At 53.1% G+C, this 23,807-nt stretch overlaps 1 protein-coding gene and 1 long non-coding RNA gene across 2 annotated transcripts; both read right to left on the minus strand.

Annotated features, from left to right (window-relative positions):
* Positions 1-4,012: 4,012 nt before the first annotated feature.
* Positions 4,013-5,884, minus strand: NICOL1 (NELL2 interacting cell ontogeny regulator 1). The gene is made up of 4 exons (XM_057546600.1): positions 5,805-5,884; positions 5,359-5,523; positions 5,072-5,160; positions 4,013-4,126 (listed from the first exon to the last, which is right to left on the minus strand). The coding sequence occupies exons 1-4, from the start codon at positions 5,875-5,877 to the stop codon at positions 4,061-4,063; spliced, it is 393 nt and encodes a 130-aa protein (XP_057402583.1). The 5' UTR covers positions 5,878-5,884; the 3' UTR covers positions 4,013-4,060.
* Positions 5,885-21,967: 16,083 nt separating this feature from the next.
* LOC130708230 (uncharacterized) lies at positions 21,968-23,743 on the minus strand. Its single transcript, XR_009008337.1, has 3 exons — positions 23,402-23,743; positions 23,160-23,242; positions 21,968-22,563 (listed from the first exon to the last, which is right to left on the minus strand). It is a non-coding gene; the product is annotated as an uncharacterized LOC130708230 (long non-coding RNA).
* Between the last annotated feature and the right edge of the window lie 64 nt (positions 23,744-23,807).

Consider the following 23,807-nt stretch of genomic DNA (forward strand, 5'->3'; position numbering starts at 1 on the left):
GTGCTGCCGTCAGGAGCCCATTTTACAGAAAACCGTGGGGGGGCGAAGTCAGGGGTCTGGTCTGTCCTCCCAGTGCTGGGGTGCCCACCCCGCCCTGCCCTGCCGAATTCCGCCCACTCCTCTCGCTTTGGCTGCCCCGACCACCCTGAGATTCCCTGGCCTGATACCACCGCCAGAGCCCCGCAGGTCCCCGACAGGGGTGGCGGGGGTCCTTCACGCAGCAGCGAGACCACCGCCCCCAGATCCCAGAGGCCAGAGTGGGGAGGGCGCCCTGGGCCTCCACTGCTCCTGCGGGGAGGAGGCGCCCAACACAGGCCGGTTCATTTAGCAAAACAGCCCTCCACCCCAGGTGAAGAAAGGGACTTGGGGTAGAAAGGGCCTCTGGGGTCACAGGTCGAGGGGGGCTGGGAAGAGGGACTGGGAAGGACGACAGAGGCGGTGGGAGTGCAGGAGGGAGTGGACCAGAAGGTCAGGGGATGGGAAGGAAAAAGAACCAGGGCCAGATCAGAGGCAGCTAACAGGGGCTCCTCCAAGAGAACATGAAGGGGAGGAAACAAGAAAATAAAGGTTATTATCATTACTGTTTCCCTAACCGAAGGACAAAAACTCCTGATTAGAACCTGTGCAGCACCTTGAGTGGACCTGCCGTTCTGAGAGCCTCCTGAGGGCAGGAAGGGAGCAAGGCTCCTGAGACCCACCTGCTGCGGGCAGCTGCCGGCCGCTGGACCCAAGCTGCTCACCTCCTCACCAGGAGTCTATGACCCACCCCCCATCCTTCCCTTCAACACAGGTTGGGTGAGTGCCTACCCTCTACTGGGCCCTGAAAAGAACAAAGCTCTGTTCTCCTGGCACTTTACAAGCCAGGGGGTGGGGTGGGGCAGGAAATAAACCAATAACAGAGATCAACACTCCAGTATCCCTTTGGGACAAAGAAAAATAAGTTGGGATAAGGGGCTAAAGAGTGAGGTGGGTGGTGGAGGCCAAGGGGGAACCCCATGGAGAGGGAACAGCATGTACAAAGGCCCTGGGGCAGGGGCTATGAGTTGAATGCGCCAGCAGAAGATAACGTATTTTCAGACAGGCCAGCTCAGAAAGTTTACTTACCACACTGTTTTCTAGGAAGCTACCTGAAGGGATGCCACAGGGAGAAGATGGCATGGAATCTAGGAAACAGTGGCTCCAAACTAGAAGAGTGCAAGGTGGGCAGTGGGCAGTGGGCATGCCCAGCTGGCTGGGAGCAGGAGGGTACGGGCCAGGGAGGGGACGTAACGGGAATGACTTGACTGCCAGAGAATGTCAGAATGTGATAAAAGCAGACGAGGGGAACAATAAGGCAAACACAATCTCTAGGGAAAACAAACGCTGTCCCAAGGATAATGCATTCCCAGCATGAAAGATGCTCTTGATCCAATCGGCCAGAAAGCAGTATGACAGCTCCAGGACAGAACCTGAATGCCATGGGCCTTGACCACACGCAAGGCTAAACTCTTTGCCAGAGTCACCTGTGCCGACTCTCCTGTCTACTTCTCTAGTTGACAACCCCCTTCAGGCCTTCCCCGCCCCCAACCGACCCTGTTCTTGTCAAGGTTGACGATGACCAGGGCTGCCCAATCCAGGGGTCCAGCCTTGGGCCTTGCTTGACCTCAGGAGCATGAGACACGCTGACTTCTTTCCTAAGCCCTGGCCAGTCTCAGTTCTCTTCCTGACTCATGAGAGCCCATCTCCTCGGGGGTCTCTCATCCCCCTGCCCCCTCAGCACATCGCTCCTCTGTCCACACTCACCGCGGGGCTCTCAGCCAGCACTTGTGTCCCAGCCTTCTCTCTCCAGCCCCTTCCCCAGGCGTGTCTGTCCGGTAGCCTCCTGGACCTCTCTGCTAACTCCATCCCTCTTCCCCTCACCCCCTCATCCCTTTCTCTCAAAACACACCCGCAATTCCCACCGGCTCTACTTTCAAATACAACTGGAATCCAGTTCCTCCTCACACTACAGCTCCTGCTGCCACCACCCAGCCCCGGGCCCTCTTCAGCTCTGATGGCTGCGTCACATCCCCACGGGCCCTGACTCTGCCCCTGACCCTGAGCCCATCCTCAACCAGCAGCCAGAAACGTCCCGTTCAAACAGACGTGGACTTGCCCAGACCCCCCAGGGCTCCAGGGAGGCTCCGTCCCTCACGCTGCCCCCTGCCCTCCTGCTGCCCCCTGCCCCTCCTGGGCAGACCCTACACAGCAGCGTCCTCAGCCCTTCTGCCTGTGGGTCCACACCCGTCCACCTGGGCTGTGCCCCGACTCCCTCCCAGAGGGCAGCTCCCCTAAGAGGCCTTCTACGGCCACCCTTGGCTGCCCCCATCATTTATGGTAACAGGAACCCCAGTCCGAGCAAGGGTTCATGGCTGCCCACAAAATACAGGATGCCCAGTTAAACTTCAATTTTGGATAAACCCATAATTTTTAATTTAAGTACGTCCCACATATTGCATGGGACATGCGTACACTAAAAAGTACTTATACTAGAAGTATTTGTACTTTTCACACTGAGAAGTGCTCACTGGTCCTCTGTGTTTGTGAATCTGGCCGCAGGCCAGCAACACAGGCTGCATCCCGCCTGCCTGGCAGCCAGGAGTGGCCACATGACAGAGGCCAACCAATGAGACGTGAGCACCGTCTGGCAGTGCCCTGATGGGAAGGCACCTGCCTCTGCTACCCTCCGCTCCTTTCTGGGGCCCCAGGACAGGTGGATCCTGAGCCCTGCCACTGCACCCCACTCACAGCCAGGCCCGAGGGCCGGCCTAGGCCTGCCATGGCTTCAGCAGCCCCCCACCGCGGGCTTTCTCTGGCCAGATGTAAAGCTCACAGGCTTCCTCGCCACCAGACACCTAGAGCTCGGCCTCCCACCACGGCCAAGGTAGGAATCTGGTTTGTTCACTGTGATCCTGACACCTGGATCGGCACCTGCACGCCGGGCGGTTCCAGCATCAGAGAACCGAGGACAGAAGAGGTCAAGGTCAAGGGTTGGGAAGCCCGTTGGGGCAGGGAAGGGCCTGGAGCAGAGGGTCTGAATAGATACGTGCATTCAGATCACAAAGACAGGCCAGGCCGGGCTGGGAACTGGTGCCGTCCTCCAGGCAGTGGACCAGGAGTGTCCAGCTCCACCCACCTGAGACAGCAGAAGCGGGGCAGGGGGGGCACGTTGCACTGAGGCGGCCACAACCAGGGAACTAAAGCCCTTGAGAGGCCAAGTGTCCCATAGTGGTCATTTCCAATCGCAGCCCTGCCACGTTCCTGGATGTTTTTTACAGTGTGCATGTGTTACTTTGAAAAAAAGGTATTAATTTTTACTTTAAAAAACATTCCCAGAATGAACGGAGGGAGGGAAGGGAGGGAGAGAGGCCTCCCACCCGGTGCTGTGCGCACACGTGTGTGGATGCGTGTCTGAGCCAGGAGCTCCTGGTGCCCAGGGGCCGGGCAGGGGTGCGCAGGAGGGACCCAGCAGGCAGGGTGGAAGCTGGGGGGAGGGCCCAGCCCTCTCTTCCCAGAGGAGCTCTCCCCCGCCGCCCAATCACCCCTCTCCCGACACCCTCAGGCTCCTTGGTCACAGTGGCCTTGCCGTGTGGGGTCCACCAGCTGGACCGCCAGGGAGACCCTGACCACAGGCATCCTCACTGCGGTGCAGAAGAGCCTTGGGAGGGTTGGCGCCGGGGCAGCTGCTCCAGGGACCAGGCCGCCTCTACACCGCCCCCCTCCCCCCGCCTCAAAATCAGTGCAGGCAGGCAAGGGAAGAGGTCCTTGGAAGGCGGACTCTCCGTGGCCACCGTGCCTGTGGGTACAGGTCCACAAGTGTGGCCGGACATGCATACCCTCAACTCTGGCACTGGTGTGGGACAGGTGTCCCGAGGGCCTCAGCCCTCACGGAACAGCTGCAGAAACCTAGGCCCAGAGAGAGTCCCAGCTGGGGACTCCAGGGGGCGGCGATGGTGGGCTCTGGTGGCCAGAGCAGGGAGACAGGACACAGGCATGCCGGGCCAGGTGTTTATTGGTGAGCGAGCAGTCTGGCTGAGGGTCCTCAGTGGCCGGCCGGCCAGCAGGCACACAGGGCCCGGCGCTCAGCCTGCAGCAGGAGGGTCTCCGTCTGAAGAGCAACAAGGGGCCGTCAGGGCGCCGCCCGCTGCCCCGTGCCCCCCAGCTCCCGAGGGCCCTCCAGCTCCTGGCTTCCCCCCAAAACCCACTGGCAGTCCTGTCTCCACCCGTTCCCAAGACTCTCAGAGCCTGAACTGGACTATCTGAGGACACCCCCAGCCCCAGCTCTGCAGACTTTGACGGCAGGGGACCCTCTGCTGCCCTCCAGACGCCCGCCTCCCGGCCCAGAGCCTCTGCGATCCTGGGTCCATCCTGCCCTCCTCAGCCCCACACCGGGACGACTTTTCCCAGCTTCCGCTCAGCACACACACCGGCTCTCAGGGGCCCCTCTCACACCTCCCCCGACCCCCAGGGTGGGCTGGGGCTGCTCCTCTCAGGAACCCAGCTCCAGACTCAATGAAACTCAGGCCCCTTGGCCCCCAGGGGGCGCCACAGGTCTCAGGCCGGGCCCTTGGGAATTGGCCAGAAAAGGGGAGCAGGGTGGGGTCTCCCCTTCTACTTCTAAGAATGCGCTCCCTTTCTCAGAAGGAGTACATATATCTGTCACAAATGGAAACTCCATCGGCTGACGGGGCTGACCCTTGGCACCTGTGCACGCACCCGCCCCTCCCCAGGTGAGGCCGAGGGCAGGGAACCCCCCAGACAGCTGCGCCCAAGCTAACGTTCCGTGCCCAGCAAGCCCTACGCACCCGCTTCCGACCGCCTCTTCCCCCGCCTCAGTTTCTCCCCTCCCACTGGGCCTCAGCACTGCCCCCGGAACAGGCTGCACTGGGACTGGTTGTCCTTCTCGGTGACCCCCGGGAAAAGTGCCGGCGAGGCCCTGGGGAGGAGGAGAACTGGACTGCCCCCGCCCTCCCACACTGGGGCCGGAAACAGTGCGGCGGCTTTGTGAGAGGGGCGTCCCTCCTCCCCACCCGCCTCTCCTCGGGAGGCTCACCCGCGCGTCCAGGCTGCAGGCCGTCTTCCGCAGGTCCTGCAGGGCGCGCTGCATAAACTCGAAAGCGTGGCAGTCCACGCACGGGCGGCCTGCGGGGGGCGCGGGTCAGGACGCGGGGCGCGCTCCCAGCCCGCACCCACCGGAGCAGCGGCCTCCGTGCGCCCCCCACCTCCCACCCGAGGGGGCGCGGGGCCCACCCTAGGAACAAAGGCGAGCCACGCCCCTCCCGCTCGCCCGGGTGCGGTCAGGGCCAGGGGGAGCCCTCGGCAGACGCGCGCGGCACCTACTCTGCGCGGGGACGGCAGTCCCGGCGGCGGGTTCCGCGCGGGCCTGGGCGCCCAGCAGCGCGACGCTCAGCAGCAGCAGCAGCAGCAGCGGCGGCGGCGGCGGCGACCTCGGGGGCCTGCACGGCGGCGAGGGGGCCATGGCCGAGCGGAGGGAGCTCGGGCGCCCTGCAGCAGCCGAGGGTCAGCAGCGCCCGCACCTCCGGCCAGCGAACACCCACCCCGGAACCCGGCCTCGCGAGCCCCTACCCCACCCCGACCTCCGCGGACCAGCGAACCCACCTCCAGGGCCCGCCCCCCGGGACGAGCGAACCCCCCCACCCGGTCCCCCGGGTCTCGCGGCTCCCCACCCCGGCCCCTCCACCCCCACCACGCACCCCCGGGCCCAGCGACCCCTTCCCTCTCCCTCCCCACCACCCCGGCCCAGCGAACCCCCACCCCGCCTTTACCGCGATTGGGGACGCCGCGACAGCAGCGCCGGCGACTCGGGAAGACTTGCGGCGTCCGGCGCGCACCGCGCATGCGCCCCGACCCCGCCCGGGTCCCCATCAGACGTCGTCGTCATGGAAACCCCGGGACTGCGCGAACAGCTAGCTTAAAGGGACCGAGGTGGCTCCTGGGCTCCGTGTGCCCAGCCCCGGGCGGGATCTGCGCCTAGAGCACCGTCAGGCCCACAGGCCACGGAGTGGGGAGGGCTTCTTGGAGGAGGCGGCTCCTGGATAACACCTCCAGAGCCACTGCCGGCCGGAATTAAGCCAAGGAAGCGCGAAATCTGCCGCGGGAGCTCGGCGGTCCCGGGGCTTGGGGTGTCCCTGGGCCGATCCTGAGGGAGGGGCTCGAGGCACGCCAGGGACTGGGGGCCAGTGAATGCAAAGGCGCGGCCTCTGCTCCCGGGCCAGTGGGGTCCAGTCGGGTCGGATTGCTCCGGGGAGATCGGGGCCAGGAGCGACCCAGGCCCGTGGGCCGGTGGGGGATCCGCTCTCTCCGCTCCTGACTCGGGCCCAGCCTTGCCCCTGCGCCTCAGGGGAGAGGGACAGGTGAGAAGCCCATCGGCCTGCCGGGTCCCCCCTCCGCCACTCCGCTCCCTGACACCTATTTGCCACACACCCCCACCCCCGCTGCATGACCTCGGAGGGGTCACTTGGCCTCTCTATGCCCTTTGCTCCCTCGTGACCACACAAGGTTGTTGGAAGTAAAGAGCCGAGTGTGGCCCCCGCGGGCGCCCCGATGCGCGCGGGTTTCAGGTCCCCGCCAGGCCCACGCGTGCGGGGGAGACCCGGTCCCTCTGAGAGGGGTGGTGTCCACTTGGCGTCTACTTGGTCTCTACGAGGCGCAGCACTGATGCAGAGGCCGCGACCTCCGGAGAGTGCGCCCAGGCCCGCGTCCCCGCCTGAGTGCCGGAGCCCGCGCTGTGCGGGGCAGCGCCCGGCCCCCTTCCTGGTGGGCAGCGCCGGGCCAGATGCCCTCTGCCCCACCCCCGGGCCTTGGGTCAGCTGTCGCCCCGGCACGGGATGGGACGTCCGCAGCCCCGACCGGACGAGGGTTTGCTGACCTAGGGGAGGGGGCAGTGCTCGTGAGCGCCACTCTCTCCTCCCCGTCGGGCTCAGGGTCAGGCTAGCGCTGCAGCCCGGGCCTGGGCGGGGGGCTTCCGGAAACGCGGGCCGGCCCGGCGCAGCGGCTGGGGGGCCAGCGGGCGGCATTCCCGGACGTGCGCATTTCCGCGCCCTTTATCCGGAGCCCCGTGCCCGGGTCGCAAGGTCACAGCCACCAAGTGGGGCGGGGCGGGGCGAGGCGGCCGGCCCTGAGCAGCAGCCCCGCGGGGCCACTGGGTTGGGACTTGTGGCCGGAGGGCGCCACACGGCACGGGCTTTTTCTACCTGTCGTCCCGTCCCGCTGCCTCCGGATCGCGGCCCGCTCCTGCCCCGCTGTCCCCGCGCGCGCACGGGCAAGGCTCGGGGAGACCTCGGCGGCGGTGCGGTGGAAGGCACAGCTGCGGACTCGTGGATCCATCAAAGTGTCCCTTCTCCCGCTTCCCCGGCACGGCCCAGCCTGACCATCCCTGCCCCGCACACCCTCGAGCCCCTGGCCGCATTCTCCCCGCAACTGTGACTCTCTAACGAGGGGACCGCGCCACCGGTCCGCCGGGCGGAACCTCAGGGCTGCCCGGGTCCTGAGTGCCCGGCCACACACTTCTTCTCCGCCCCCCCCCACCCCGCCACCCTTGCCAGCGCCGTTGTTCCCTCACCCTAGCCTACTTCCTCCTCCCTCTCCCCTCCCCAGGGGTACGGATTTTCCTTCCCCACTGGTTCTTCTCTTCAGCGAGCAGGCTGTGATTTCTTTCATATCCAGATAAGACAAACTTCGTGAGCCCCTCGCCCCCCCCCATCACCTCTCCTGGCTGTCCAATTTCTCCCCTTCTCTCTTGAGCCTACACCCGTCCAGCCAGCGTCCCGGCACTGCCCTGACCCACCTAAAGCATCCAAGGACCAGTCCTCAGGCCTCCCCACTGGCCATCAGTGACCCCGTGTTCCCTCCCCTCCTTGCTCCATCTTTGCCCCCCACCTCTTCATGTCCCGTCCTCAGGGCCATGTCCTTTGCGACCTTGTCCAATCGCAGCTGTAAAAACCAGCCATGCAGTTCCAGGTGCCCCATCCAGCTGCCCTGGACACCTCCACTTGGAGAATAGACTTCTCAAGGTCAGCATGTCCAAATCTCATGTCCTGACTTCACCCTCCATCTGCTGTCCCTCTTCCCCCCAGAATAAAACCCAACAGCTGCCCACAGCCTTCCCCATCTCTGGCGAGGGCAGTGCATCCTGGCAGATGCTCAGACCAAACCCGCAGCAGTCCTTCTAGAAATCCTGTGCACTCCACCCTCAGAGCCACCAGAATCATTCTCCGAGCCAGGCTCCAGGCCCCTGGTCCACACTGCTCCTCACCTGCATGCTTATTTTTTTTAAATATTTTACTTATTTAATTATTTATTTATTTTTGGCTGCATCAGGTCTTAGTTGCAGCGAGCGGGGTCTTCGTGGCGGCACGCAGGCTTCTCTAGTTGCCGGGCACAGCCTCTCCAGTTGTGGCATGCAGGCTCTTTAGTTGTGGCACGCGGGCTCTTCAGTTGCCCCACGGGCTTAGTTGCCCTGCGGCATGTGGGATCTTAGTTCCCCGACCAGGGCTCGAACCGCGTCCCCTGCATTGGCAGGCAGATGCTTAACCACTGCGCTACCAGGGAAGTCCTTCACCTGGACTCTTGAGCCCTCTCACCATCTCTGTGTAGCTCACCTCCTTGTGGTCCAGTTGCCCTAAGACAGCCAGAGGGACCTTTCTTATTTTCTTTTTTAAAATTGTGGTAAAATAAATATAACATAAAATTTACCATCTTAACTATTTTTAGGTGTGTACAGTTCAGTGGCATTAAGTGTGGTTCACAGTATTCACCGTATTGTACAGCCATCACCACCACCCATGAGTAGAATTTTTTCATCTTCCCAAACTGAAACTCTGTCCTCATTAAACACTAATTCCTCTCTCCCCCAGCGCCTAGCACCCACCATCTACTTTCTGTCTCTGTGTATTTGACTCCTCCAGGGACCTCATATAAGTGGAAATGCACAGTATTTTGTCCTTTTGTGACTGGCTTGTTTCACTGAGCAGAATGTCCTCAAGGTTCACCCACATTTTAGCAGGTGTCGAGATTCCCTTCCTTTTTTTTTTTAAGTATTTGTTATTTATTTATTTATGGCTGTGTTGGGTCTTCGTTTCTGTGCGAGGGCTTTCTCTAGTTGCGGCAAGCGGGGGCCACTCTTCATCGCGGTACGTGGGCCTCTCACTATCGCGGCCTCTCTTGTTGTGGAGCACAGGCTCCAGACGCGCAGGCTCAGTAGTTGTGGCTCACGGGCCCAGCTGCTCCACGGCATGTGGGATCTTCCCAGACTAGGGCTTGTCCCCTGCATTGGCAGGCAGATTCTCAACCACTGCGCCACCAGGGAAGCCCTCCTTTCCTTTTTAAGGCTGAATAATATTCCACTGTGTGTATGGACCACATTTTGCTTCCATTCACGTGCGGGTGCTTCCATGCTTTCACTGTTGTGAATAGTGCTGCTATGACAGAGGGACCTTTTAAATCATCAGCAGACGCTGCCCCCTCTCTGCTCACAGCCCTCCACAGATCCCGTCTCACCCCAGTGACAGTCCAAGCCCTGATGTGGCTGGGAGGCTGTCTGCCTGCCAACCTTCCCTCCCACCCCTTACCTGCCCATGCCATGCCAGCCACATAACCTCCTTGCCAGGCCGCAGGGGACACTCTGCTGCTCCTGCCCCAGGGCCTTCTCTCGAGCTGGGCCCACCTGTTTCCAAGGATGCCACAGCCTTTTTCCTCTCTCCCTTGAGGCTCTGCTCAAGTATTTCCTTCTCAGTGAGAGCCAGCCCACCCATCCTGTGTACTATAGCTGCCAACCTACCCCACATGGCTTAATGGGCTCAGGCTGCCGTAACAAAAACAAACTGGGTGGCTTAAACGTCCTCAGAGTCCTGGAGGCTGGACGTCCAAGATCAAGGTTCTCACCAGTTTGGTTTCTGACTCTCTTCCTGGCCTTCTCCCTGTGTGCACACAGAGGGAGAGAAAACAGAGGAGAGACATCCAGGGAGCAAGGCTCTGGTGTCTCTTCCTAAAAGGACACTAATCCCATCAGATCAGGGCCCCACCCCTCTGACCTCATTTAGCCTGTTTTCTTCCTTAGGGGCCACATCTCCAAATACAGCCACCCTGGGGATTAAGGCTTTGATACATTAATTGGGGGGGGGCGTGGGCGGGAACAGTCCATAACACCATCCCATCCTCTCCAGTCCCTCTTACCCCATCCTGCATTTTTCCTTTTCCTTACACTCTCACCTGACTCACTAGGTACTTTATTAAATACGTTGATCGTTCCTTGTATCCAGAGCTCTCGGGCGTGGGGGGCAGTTTTGCCCTCAGGGATACTTGGCAATATCTGGAGGCATTTTGGACGGTCGCAGCTGGGAGGAGAGGTGCTACTGAACCCACTGGGCAGACGTCAAGGGTGCCGCTAAGCATCCTGCAAAGCAGGACGACCCCACAAAGGATGATCCGGCCCAAACTGTGGACAGAGCAGCAGTTGAGGAGCCCTGGTCTGTATCTTCTTGCCAGAAGGCCAGGCCCTCCCTACCGGGTGCTCAGAAGACGCGCAGGAAGCGTGACTGCGTGAGCGCGGGCCCAGGTGAGCAGGAGACGGGCCTACGCAGGCGGAGAGGCGCTGGCTGTGCAGCCCAGGCCTGGGAGGAGCTGCTTGGCCAGGGCTTGGACCAGACGGGACGAAGGGGGCAGGGAGTGGGAGGAGCCGCGTGCTGGCGGGGCCGTGTGGGCAGCTGGGGAAAGGAGCAGCCCTTGGGGTGGGGAAGTCAAAGGGTTCAGGGTGGACGCCTTGTGGGGCCTGGGTTCCGAGCCGCTGTCCAGCTGGAGATTGAAGCACAGAAGTCAGCATGAACGTGGCCTGCACAATGACGCCAGGACGCTCTGGGGATGAATCCCTTTGATGCCCCAGAGCCCTCATCCCCTCCAGACTCTCCCTGGCCGCCACCACTGTGGGGCTGAGGTGCGGGTCCAGGGGCGTCTCATCAGGCACTGGGGAGAGGCTGCTCATGCTTGCCGTGGGCTCTGCCCAGGACAGCCTCTCGGGGACCTTCTCCCCTGTCCAGGGCAGATCTGCCCACTGCCCCCAGCTCTCAGCTGTCAGGTTGCCCTCACCTCTTCCCCCGCAACCCTCACCTCCCCCCTCCACTTACCTCCCCTGCCAAGGGAAAACCCAGATGGGGAGGTGGAGCCCAGGGGAGTTGCCAATGACCCCGGAGGAGGTGGGGAGGGACTGGCAGGGGTGGGTTCAAGGGGCAGAGGTCCTCAGGTTAACTCTGCCCAGGCCCTGCCAGCAAACAGAGCTGGGCGAAGAGGCATGAGAGTCTGGGCTTCGTGGCTCCGGGGTTCGCGGTTTAGGTCCAGAGTGAGTCTGATGCACACGCACCACTCGTTCGGCAGGGAAGGGTCACCAGGAGTGAGCCCAGGCCTCCTCTCCTGGCCTGCAGGCCTGGCAGTCCGCTGTCTTGATATCGAGGGTGAAGGGAAGAAGGGTTGTAACACAAGAGCTGGCTGCGACATGAAGCTGCAAAGTCCATGCCCCGGGATACGCCAGGAAAGTGTAGACAAGGAAATTATTTGGAAATGGTTCTGGACTCATGATGATTCTCGTGGCAAGTGGCAGAAGGAAATTCAGATGATCCCTAGCAGGAAGCATCCTCATCTTAAGCCTTGGAAAACCCAAGCAGAGTGGATAAAAACACATGATCTACCTCTATGCTGTCTGCAAGAGGCTCGCTTTAAATCCAAAGACACAAATAGATTGAAGGTGAAAGGATGAAAAAGGGTATTCCCTGCAAATAACAACCAAAAGAGAGCAGGGGTGGCTAAACTAATATCAGACAAAATAGACTTTAAATGGAAAAAGTTTACAAGAGACAAAGAAGGACATTACATGTTAATAAAAGGTTTGATACGGCAAAAAGATATGACAGATATAAATGTTTGCACACCTAATGACAGCCCATGAAAATATATGAAGCAAAAACTAATGGAATTAAAGAGAGAAACAGACAGTTCTACAATAACAATTGGAGACTTCAATACCCCACTCATAATATTGGATAGAACAACCAGACGGAAGATAAGTAAGGAAACAGAGGACCTAAGCAACACAGTGAACCAACCAGATCTAACAGTCATGCCCAGGACACTCCACCCAGTGACAGAAGTACACACATCCTTCTCAGGTGCCCATGGGGCGCTTTCCAGGAGAGACCGTACATTAAGTCACTAATTAAATCTCAATCATTTTTTTTCTTTTGGCCGCGCTGTGTGGCCTGTGGGATTTTAGTTCCCTGACCAGGTATTGAACCCGAGCCCTCGGCAGCGAGAGCACAGAATCCCAACCGCTGGACCACCAGGGAATTCCCATCAATAGATTTTAAAAGCTAGATGCCATAAAAAGTACATTCTCTGACCACCACAGGATGATGCTGGAAATCAATAACAAAAGGAAAAGTGGAACATTACAGAACCAAAGGATCAAAAAAGAAATCAAAAGGGAACTTGGAAATTACCTGGAGAGGAATGAAAACAAAAACAAAACATACCAAAACTTATGGGACACCACGAAAGCAGTGATAAGGGGGAAATTAGAGCTATAAATACATTTTTAAAAAAGATCTCAAATCAACAACCTAATCTTACAACTTAAGGAGCTAGAAAAAGAAGAACAAACTAAACCTAAAACCAGCAGAAGGAGGGAATTCCCTGGTGGTCCAGTGGTTAGGACTTGGCAATTTCTCTGCCGAGGGCACGGGTTCAATCCTTAGTTGGGGAACTAAGATCCCAAAAGCTGCGAGGCACAGCCAAACAAAACAAAACAAAAAACTAGCAGAAGTAAAGAAATAAAGGTTAGATTAGGGTGGAGATAAATGAAATAGAGAATAGAAAAACAACAGAGAAAAATCAATGAAACAAAAAGTTGGTTCTTTGAAAATACCAACAAAATTGACAAACCATTAGCTAGATGGACTAAGAACAAGAGAGAAGACTCAATTTACTAAAATCAGACATGAAAGTGGAGGCATCACTACCAATTCAACAGAAATAAAAAGGAAATAAAAAGGATTACAAGAGAATGAACAATTGTACACCAACAAATTGGATAACCTAGATGAAATGGACAAATTCTTAGAAGCACAAAACCTACTAAGACTAAATCATGAGAAAATAGGAATTCCGAATAGACCCATAACTAGTGAGGAGATTGAATCAATAATCAAAAATCTCCTAACAAAGAAAAACCCTGGATCTGATGGCTTCACTGGTGAATTCTAACAAACATTTAAAGAAGTATTAACACCAATCCTTCTCAAACTTTTCCAAAAAATTGAAGAGTGTGAAATATTTCCTAACTCATTCCATAAAGCCGGTATTACCTGATACCAAGGCCGGAGAGGCACTAGAAGAAAACTGCAGACCAACAGTCCTTATGAACATCGATGCAAAAATCCTCAACAAAATACAAGCAAACTGATCAGGAGCATATTAAAAGGATTATATTGGGAGGGGTGCAGGGGTGATTCCAAGGCGTGGGTAATACTCTGCTTCTTGATTCAGATGTTGGAGACACTGTGTGTTTACTTTGTGGAAGTTCAACTGTGTATTTATGATTTCTGCACATTTCTGTATGTATTTACTAAAAAAAAAAAGATTACTTATATTTTTAAACAAAGAATGAGACAAAATAAATACACGTTTACTCAGAGGCAGAATGTCCTTAGGAAGGAAATTCTAAAGGATGTAGTTCAGGCTGAGATAAAGAGCTCCTAGATAGAAGATCTGGAACTAACTGGGGGGCAAAGTAAGAGGAAAATCTGGGGGTAAATACAGTATAAAGAAGCCATGACTCCACTAAACAACGATAAAAAGATAAAATTAAAATATGTGGCAACATGTAAATCAGGAAGGGGTTAATAGAGTTAAAGTGCTCTGGATAAAATACCCAAAGGATCTGTATTTCTGGTAAGAGGGTGAAAGTATTATTAAATTTATTTTGTCACTCTTTTACAGGTTCATTCAGGTGTGATTGACATGCAATACACAGTTTGGTCGATTTTGATGTATACATGTGAAAATTAATAAAGGGAAACCTGGGGCTTCCCTGGTGGCGCAGTGGTTGAGAATCTGCCTGCCAATGCAGGGGACACGGGTTCAAGCCCTGGTCTGGGAAGATCCCACATGCCGCGGAGCAACTAAGCCCGTGAGCCACAACTACTGAGCCTGTGCGTCTGGAGCTCGTGCTCCGAAACGGGAGAGGCCGCGATAGTGAGAGGCCCGCGCACTGCAATGAAGAGTGGCCCCCACTTGCCGCAACTGGAGAAAGCCCTCGCACAGAAACGAAGACCCAACACAGCCAAAAATAAATAAATAAATAAATAAATAAAATTAAAAAAAACAAAACAAAACAACTATTTGGTGACTTTCTAAAAAAAAAATAAATAAATAAAATAAAGGGAAACCTCACTGAAATGGTGTCAGGAGGCCAGAAGGGGGAGCTCTCATGCAGTACCACTCAAAGTTGGTCACAGGAAGAATCATCAATTACAGGTCCCCACAGGAAAAGATGTACAGGGCATCTCCTACAAGAAATCCACTTCCCCAGAAACTCAGCCAGAAACCAGCAGCACTCTGAACTCTCACTTTTCGCCAATGGACTTTGGTTCAAAACAACCCCTGCCAACTTCCTCCTTTTTCTCTATAAAATAATGTTCCTCTCCTTTGTTAGACTTGCCTTTGGCCTTTGTATAGCATGCTTGTCCCAAGTCGCAATTCTCTGCTGTTCCCGAGTAAACCCGTTTTTGCTGGTAGAACAACTGTTTCATTTTGAAGGTCAGCATGCACCTGTGATGCCATTACCACCATGAAGATAAGGAGCATACCCACTGCCACCCAAAGACCCTCGTCTCTCTTTGCAGTCTCCCCTCCTGCTTTTCACTGGCATCTCCCCCCGAGATAACCACCAATCCGCTTTCTGTTGCTAGTTTGCATTTTCTACAATTTTATGTAAGTGGAATCATACACTATATTCTATTTTTTGTCTGTCTTCCTTAAATTAGTAAAATTATTTTGAGATTTGTCTATGTCGTTGGGTGCATCAATAGTGCGTTGTTTTTATTGGTGAGTAGTGTTCCATTGTGTAGAAAAACCACAATTTGTTTGTGCATTCACTTGTCGATAGACATTTGGATAATTTCCAGTATTTGGCTATTACAAATAAAGCTGCTCTGAATATTCACATACAAGTCTTTGTATGGACATGGATTTTCTATTTCATTATTTATTTATTTATTTTTGGCTGCGTTGGGTCTTCATTGCTGCGTGTGGGCTTTCTCTAGTTGTGGTGAACGGGGACTACTCTTCGTTGTGGTGCTTGGGTTTCTCATTGCAGTGGCTTCTCTTGTTGTGGAGCATGGTTTCTAGGCATGCGGGCTTCAGCAGTTATGGTGCTTGGGCTTAGTAGTTGTAGCTCGCGGGCCCTAGAGCGCAGGCTCAGTAGTTCTGGCACACAGGCTTAGTTGCTCCGTGGCATGTGGGATATTCCCGGACCAGGGCTCAAACCCGTGTCCCCTGCATTAGCAGGCAGATTCTTAACCACTGCGCCACCAGGGAAGTCCCTGGACATGTATTTTCATTTGAGGGCTTTCATAGCCCTACTTAACATCTTTTAATCTTTCTCCTACCTTCCTGGATATTTCAGATAGTTATAATAAACTTTAATGCCCTTGTCTACTGATTCTATTATCTGTCTCATTTCTGGTTCTGTTCTGATAGATTGATTTTTTTCCCCTTTATTATGAGTTGTATTTTCCTGCTCCTTTATGTTTATGGTAAATTTTATCAGATGCCAGATATTGTAATTTTTATAGTGTTGGGTCATTGGGATTTTTTTCTTTTTTATATGTTTTTGAGCTTTGTTCTGGAATGCAGTTAGTTACTTGGAAATAATTTGATCCTTTTGGGTCTTCCTTTTAGGTTTCATTAGGTGGGCTCAGAAAACTCCTTAGTCTGAGCCATTTTGACCTTAATACTAAGCAACAGCTTTCTGAGAGCTCTACTCAATGCCCCGTGGCCACTGCGAACCTCTTTCTGGCCCATGTGAACTCTGAGGAATGTTCCACTTTCCCTGTTCCAGGGTCTTTCCCAGCCTCGGGGCACTTCTGTACATGCTGAGAACTGGAGGGGACACACAGCAGAGCCCCAGAGCTGAGCCCCAGAGCTTTGCCTTTTCCCTCTGCAACTCTGCCCGAAAACTTCTAGTCGCCTTGGGCTCCCCTGATGCTGAACTCTGTCTCTTCAAGCCACGGGCATACCCAGCTTTATTTGGGTTCCACCTCCCTGTCTTGCAGCCTGGGGAGTTCCTCCAGGGTCAGGCTGGCCAACCGTGGAGCTCACCTTGCTGTTTCCCTTCTCCCAAGGATCACTGTTCTGCAGTGCCTGTCATCTACTGCCTGAAAACCTTTGTTTCATATTTTGTCCAGTATTTTTAGATATGTAAAGTGTTAAGCTGCCATGTGGGAGCCCTCCAGGTGACCAAAGCCACATAATGTCAATAGCTCGTTCACCTGTCCGTGCCAAAGGCTGTCATGGGACAGCAATGCAAAAAACTACTGAAGTGAGAGTGACCAGACTTGTTCTGGATCCCTGTTTATTAAAGGTTGCTGAAGGAGAGCATTCTTGATTATATAAGACATTTGAGCTGAATCTCCAAAAGGATTTTATCCAGAGGACCAGTATCTTAATAAGCGAAAAACCTACTTTGCCCACCATGCTCTCCAGCAGGGCACCGTGGGGGTATTGTGCTTCTCAGAGCTCTGGCCCGCGAACAAAGCACGTGAAGCGTGAACTGGCTGAGACCATGTTCAAGGTTGGACAAGTCATAGATCCAGCGACCGGAAAGTGCTGTGCAGGAACCACCTACCTGGAGAGTCCGGTCAGTCTGGAAACCACCCACCTAACCAAAAACCTGGAAGAACTTGATCTCTCTTCAACACAGTGAAGGGGGGATCAGAAAACGGAGCCAAAAGGGAAGGAGTTCTAAATTTGCTTTAGGGAAAACTTTTTCTCTTTCCTCACAAACCATCCAGTTTCTCTTCTGGTATTTATGACATAGCTAAAAGTAAATGAAATAAAGACCTTGTTATAATTTTTCATAAAGGTTTATGGTCATGTCTCAAAAATAAAAAATAAAGCGGTAGGCCATATGACCATACATGGAAATTGGTATTATTCATTTCATTTCATTTATTTTTTAAAGATTTATTTATTTATTTATTATTTTTTAAAATATATTTATTTATTTATCATTTATTTATTTATTTTGGCTGTGCCCGGTCTTAGTTGCGGCACGTGGGATCTTCAGCTGTGGCATGCGGACTATTTAGCTGCAGCACGCAAACTCTTAGTTGCGGCATGCATGCAGGATCGAGTTCCCTGATCAGGGATCGAACCCAGGCACCCTGCATTGGGAGCGTGGAGTCCCACCCGCTGGACAGCAGGGAAGTCCCTTATTTATTTATTTTTATTTTATTATTTTTGCCTCCATTGTGTCTTAGTTGCGGCACGCAGGATCTTCGTTGAGGCACGCAAGATCTTTCGTTGCGGTTGGTGGGCTTCTCTCTAGTTGTGGCACACGGGTTCCAGAGCACGTGGGCTCTGTACTTTGCAGCACACAGGCTCTTTAGTTGAGGCACACGAGCTCAGTAGTTGTGGTGCATGGGCTTAGTTGCCCTAAGGCATGTGGGATCTTAGTTCCCTGACCAGGGATCCAACCCACGTCCCCTGCATTGTAAGGAGGATTCTTTACCAGTGGACCACCAGGGAAGACCCAGTGTTATTCATTTTAGACTGTAATAAGTGAAACAGACCCATTGTAACTGCTGGTGAAACTACTCAAAAAAAATACATATATATAAGCAGAATGAATAACTTTTAAACTAATGTGTGTGATAAAATGAATGGTAAAGAATAATCAATCCAGGGGCTTCCCTGGTGGTCCAGTGGTTAAGATGCCATGCTTCCAATGCATGGGGCACGGGTTCGATCCCTGGTTTGGGAAGATCCCACATGCCACGTGGCGCAGCCAAAATAAATAAATAAGTAAAAATTAAAATTAAAAAAGAAAAGAATAATCAGGGACTTCCCTGGTGGCACAGTGGTTAAGAATCCACCTGCCAATGCAGGGGACACGGGTTCGAGATCTGGTCTGGGAAGATCCCACATGCCGTGGAGCAGCTAAGCCCATGCACCACAACCACTGAGCCTGTGCTCTAGAGTCCACGAGACACAACTACTGAGCTCACGAGACACAACTACTGAGCCAGCGCACGTACAGCCCGTGCTCCGCAACAAAGAGTAGCCCCCACTCTCCGCAACTAGAGAAAGCCCACGCGCAGCAATGAAGACCCAACGCAGACAAAAATAAATTTAAAAAAAAGAAGAAGAATCAATCCAAAAGAAGACACAAAAAGAGAGAACCAACATATCAATGATTTTTATTCAACGATAATGGACAAAATGTTCCACTTAACAGACAAATATTGTCACTCTAAAAAACAACAACAACAACAAAACCAACACAACTATATGCTGTTTATATGGGACACAACTACATCATAAGGATACAGAAAGGTTGAAAGTAAAAGGATGGATAAAAGGTATATTATGTAAATACTCATTAAAAAGAAGCCTAGTATCACTATGTTAATATCAGATAAAATAGATTTTAAGGCACGAACAAAAGAAACATAGATGAATCCACTACAATGGTTGGAGACTTCGATACCCCTCTATCAGAAACGGGTAGATCCAGCAGGCAGAGATCAGTAAGGACGTGGTGAAGTCAGCAGCACTATCAATGAACTGCGTAAAAGGGACATCTATAGACTGCGTCATCCAACAACAGCAGGATACACATTCTTCTCAAAGTCACTGGAAACAATCATCAAGACAGACCACATTCAGGGCCATAACACACTCCTTGACAAACGTAAAAGTATAGAAATCATACAGTGTCTGCTCTCAGACCACAATGGAATTAAACTGGAAATCAGTAAGAGAAAGATAGCTGGAAAATCTCCAAATACTTGGCGATTTAAAAACACACTTCTATGGATGCAACTAGAGATGATCATACTGAGTGAAGTAAGTCAGAAGGAGAGAGACAAGTACCATATGACATCACTTATATGCAGAATCTAAAATACGGCACAAATGAACCTATCTACGAAAGAGAAACAGACTCATAGACGTAGAGAACAGACTTGTGGTTGCCGAGGGGGAGGGGGGAAGGAGAGGGATGAACTGGGCGTTTGGGGTTGGTAGATGCAAACTATTATATAGAGAATGGATAAACAACAAGGTCTTACTGTATAGCACTGGGAAATACATTCAATATCCTGTAATAAACCATAACGCAAAAGAATATAAAAAAAGAATGTCTATATGTGTATATCTGAGTCACTTTGCTGTACAGCAGAAATAAACACAGCATTGTAAATCAACTATACTTCAATAAAAAATAAATGAAAAAAAACCCCACACACTTCTAAATAACACATGAATCAAAGAAGAAATCTCAAGAGAAATTAAAAATAATTTGAACTAAATGAAAATAAAACAACTTATCAAAATTTGTGAGATTCAGCAAAAGCAGTGCTTAGAGGGAAATGTATAGCATTGACTGCATATATTAGAAAAGAAGAAAGCTCTATAATCAACAATCTAAGCTTCTACCTTGGGAAACTAGAAAATGAAGAGCAAATTAAATCCAAATAAGCAAAAGAGGGGCTTCCCTGGTGGTGCAGTGGTTAAGAATCTGCCTGCCAATGCAGGGGACACAGGTTCAAGCCCTGGTCCGGGCGATCCCACATGCCACAGAGCAACTAAGCCCGTGCGCCACAACTACTGAGCCTGCGCTCTAGAGCTGACGAACCACAACTACTGAGCCCACGAGCCACAACTACTGAGCCCGTGTGCCACAACTACTGAAGCCCACGCACCTAGAGCCCGTGCTCTGCAACAAGAAAAGCCACCACAGTGAGAAGGCCGCACACCGCAATGAAGAGTAGCCCCTGCTCGCTGCAACTAGAGAAAGCCCGCGCAGCAACAAAGACCCAATGCAGCCATTAATAAATAAATAAATAAATAAATAAATAACTTTAAAAAGCAAAAGAAAACAAATAATAAAACTTAGAGCAGAAATTAATGAAATTGAAAAGAGAAAATAATAGAGAAAATCAATATGACAAAATAAAATTTGTATTTTATGACAAAACAAGAAATATTTATTTATTTTTAGCTTTTTTTTGTTGTTGAAGTATAGTTGATTTACAATGTTGTGTTAATTACTGCTGTACAGCAAAGTGATTCCATTTTACATATACACACATTCTTTTTTTAATATTCTTTTCCATTATGGCTTATCATAGGATATTGATATGTGCTATACAGTACGACCTTATTGTTTATTCATTCTATATACATATATATAAAAGTTTACATCTGCTAACCCCGACCTCCCACTCCATTCCCCCTTGGCAACCACCAGTCTGTTCTCTCTGTCTGTGATCCTGGATGAAGTAAGAAGATGTTAGCATTCTTCATTCCAGAGAAGCTCATCAAGAGACCACTTGAGGCCACATTAAAGGAACCAGAGAAAGTCATCAGGAGACCACCTGAGGCCAGATTAAAGGAGCGCAGGCCCTGCACACACCCTGATCCTTAGCAGCAACCTGACCTTGAACCACTGCTATAAAACTCACCAAATCCTCCCGGGTTGGGACAGTTTTGAGGGGCATGAGCCCCTGTGTCCCCCTTTGCCTGGCAAAGCAATAAAGCCATTCTTTTCTACTTCACCCAAAACTCTGTCTCCAAGATTTGATTTGGCACTGGTGCACAGAGGCCAAGTCAAAACTTTTAAGTAAATTAAATGTACATGGGGTAAGAGTTTTTAGATGAACTCTTTAGGAATAATTATATTCTAGGACTGTCTACTTAAAATGGTTCCTCCAGATTTTTAGTAACTTGGAACTGCTAAATTAAGTTAGATGGTGTAGACTGAAAAAAAAAAAAAAAAAAAAGCACAACCTAAAAGCTGAGTTGTTTTATTTGGTGGACAAAACTGAGGACTTAAGTCCAGGACACAGCATCTCAGATAACGCGGAGAGACTGCTCTGGAGAGGTGAGGGAGGGGCCAGGACGCAGAGAGGTTTTTGCAACAAAGACCAGGTAGTCGGAGCTTCAGAGGATCACTGTTAACGAAATCATTCCTTTGCTCCGCACCGTAGCCATCTGGGGCATCCCATGCTTTGGCAGCCTGAATTTCCTCGGGGTGCGCTGCACGGGGCGGGGCAGATGCAGCGGCTGACGGTTTGATGGTGGCATCCTGTCTCCATCCTGGGCTCCCTCGTGGCTCACCGTCTGGGATGCGGCTGTAGTGACTGATGGCTACAACATCCTTTGTTTACTGACATGAAATATTGACAGGCAATATCTTCCATTCACAGCAGGAATTCCTCGAGTACCCAGGTCATTCCCAAATAAGACACTGGAACACTAACTGCTAAACAAGCCTAAGTTTTGCTACTTTTGCTTTTCATCAGAGAAAAACTAAAGATGTTTGAGTTCACTGGACATGTACTCCACTGAGGAAAGAAATTAGGTTACAGAATATGTTTACACATCCCGTGTGTGCTGTTTACGATGTAATGACTACGGACACAACATACTTCTAAGTTTAATCTCCATTGTTAGCGTTTTCTCTATCACTTTAAGTCTAGTATAAGTAGTGGTGTAAATACTCCCACCTCTGCTGCGTTCGAGCTGCCAGTGTGTTATCTGTGAAAGTGGGGTTGGATGAGAAGTGCGGTGTACAACGTTATACAGACCTCCACCATCCCAGTCAGTTACAACAGACAGACAGAAATGGGTAATAGTGAATGAATACAATAAAATGAAGTTACATTTTTTTAAAAATTTATTTTATTTATTTATTTTTGGCTGCATTGGGTCTTTGTTGCTGCACGCGGGCTTTCTCTAGTTGCGGCGAGCGGGAGCTACTCTTCATTGCGGTGCGCGGGCTTCTCATTGCAGTGGCTTCTCTTGTTGTGGAGCACGGGCTCTAGGCACGTGGGCTTCAGTAGTTGTGGCGCACGGTCCCAGTAGTTGTGGCTCACGGGCTCTAGAGCACAGGCTCAGTAATTGTGGCACACGGGCTTAGTTGCTCCACGGCATGTGGGATCTTCCCGGACCAGGGCTTGAACCCGTGTCCCCTGCACTGGCAGGTGGATTCTCAACCACTGCGCCACCAGGGAAGCCCTGAAGTTACATTTTTAACAATGGCAGTGTTTAATGACAAGCTTATAAAATTCCTGAAAATTTAGCAATTGACACTCGGAAGCCTGTGTCAACTGTGGGAGGTGAACCAGCACAGTCCGCCTAGAGAACTTTTAGCAGCCCTCTTTAACACTGCCTGGTGTCCTTTGGCAGAGGGGGATCTGAAGGGGGGTTCGTGCACAGGCACTCTTTCCGGAGATGATGAGGTCCGGGTCCAAGCTGTGAGCGGGAGAGGGGCAGAGGAAGAGACATACCGGCTGGGACGTGAGGAGGCAGGAGGCGGGGGCTGGGTGGCCCCTCCTGGACCACTGCGCTGCTCCCTGTCTGGGGCACCCTTCCTCCTGCTCACTGCATGGACTTCTTTTAACTTGAGGGGTAGCGTGCCCTCCTCGGAAAAGGGCCCTGGCCACGCCTGGTACACCAGTCCCCACCCCTCTCGGTCTGCCACCAAGCTTGGGAGCACCTCCAAGTGTGCTGTCCTCATCCACGAGAGGTACTAGCCTGACTCTAGGCGCTGGCCCGATTCTGGGCGCTATGACACAGATCACTGGGCGCAGGCAAGGAAGCCGGCCTGGGGGGAACAAGGGGGTCGGCCAGGCAGGAGCTCCCTCCCTCCAGGGAGAGGGCACCCGCTGTGGGCTGAAGCCCCAGTTCTGTGCTGTCCTTGATTATGCTCAAGCCTGGCTGGGGTCTGTGGCTGGTAAGAACCGCCCCCCAAGGCAGGGCTGACTCCCTGGGGGCCGGACCGCTGGTCTCCCCCTTTCTGGCATCTGGAAAGGGCAGGCCCAGACCCGGTAGGTGCGGGGCCACGATACCTGGAGAAGGCCGCCTGCAGCTGAGCCCGAGGACGTGGAGCAGCCGCGGGCATCATCACTCAGTCCTTTCTCGGGATAAAGCACTGGGGACCAGAGAGGTTGCCAGGCTTGAGAAAGCTCGCCCAAGAGCTTGCAGGCCTGATGTGCAGCGTATTGCGGCACTCCCGTCACTCGGTCCCCCCGCCCGCCTCCTCTGGATCGCCGACCCCGCAAGGGCGAAGGTTTGGGCCCGACTCGCTCACCACTGTGTCCCCAGCAACTGGAACAGTGCCAGGCACGTGGCAGGTGGTCAGCGCACGCGGGCTGTCTAGGAAACGGACGAGAGCTGGACCCCACACGACTCTATTTGGCAAATATTTCCCTAAATGTCTTTCTGACCTCGACAACCTCGCTCCCAGCGGCGCGGGACCCCGACGTCCTGGCCGCCCCCCGGCGCCCGTCCGTTAAGGGGTAGCCCTAGCCAGCCGGCGCGTCAGGGTTCCATCCGCTTCAGGGCCGAAGGGGGCGTAGGTCGGCCGAGCCAGCCCACTCCTCTGCTGACGTCATCTTCCGCGGCCCTCGAGAGCCGGCCACGGGCGCCGCCATGTTACGTTACGGCGGCCGGCGACCGGTCCTCGCGCCGCCGCGAAGCGTCTCTCCGAGGCCGCG

Source organism: Balaenoptera acutorostrata, chromosome 5 (genome assembly GCF_949987535.1).
Source record: "Balaenoptera acutorostrata chromosome 5, mBalAcu1.1, whole genome shotgun sequence".
NCBI lineage: Eukaryota > Metazoa > Chordata > Mammalia > Artiodactyla > Balaenopteridae > Balaenoptera > Balaenoptera acutorostrata.

Excerpts from the sequence above, each read along its gene's own strand:
- NICOL1 (XM_057546600.1), bottom strand. The coding sequence starts at position 5,877 with ATGCGCGGTGCGCGCCGGACGCCGCAAGTCTTCCCGAGTCGCCGGCGC. Across the intron at positions 5,524-5,804 it reads TCGCGGCGTCCCCAATCGCG|GGCGCCCGAGCTCCCTCCGC; the intron begins GTAAAGGCGGGG and ends CGGCTGCTGCAG. Across the intron at positions 5,161-5,358 it reads GACTGCCGTCCCCGCGCAGA|GCCGCCCGTGCGTGGACTGC; the intron begins GTAGGTGCCGCG and ends CGCCCCCCGCAG.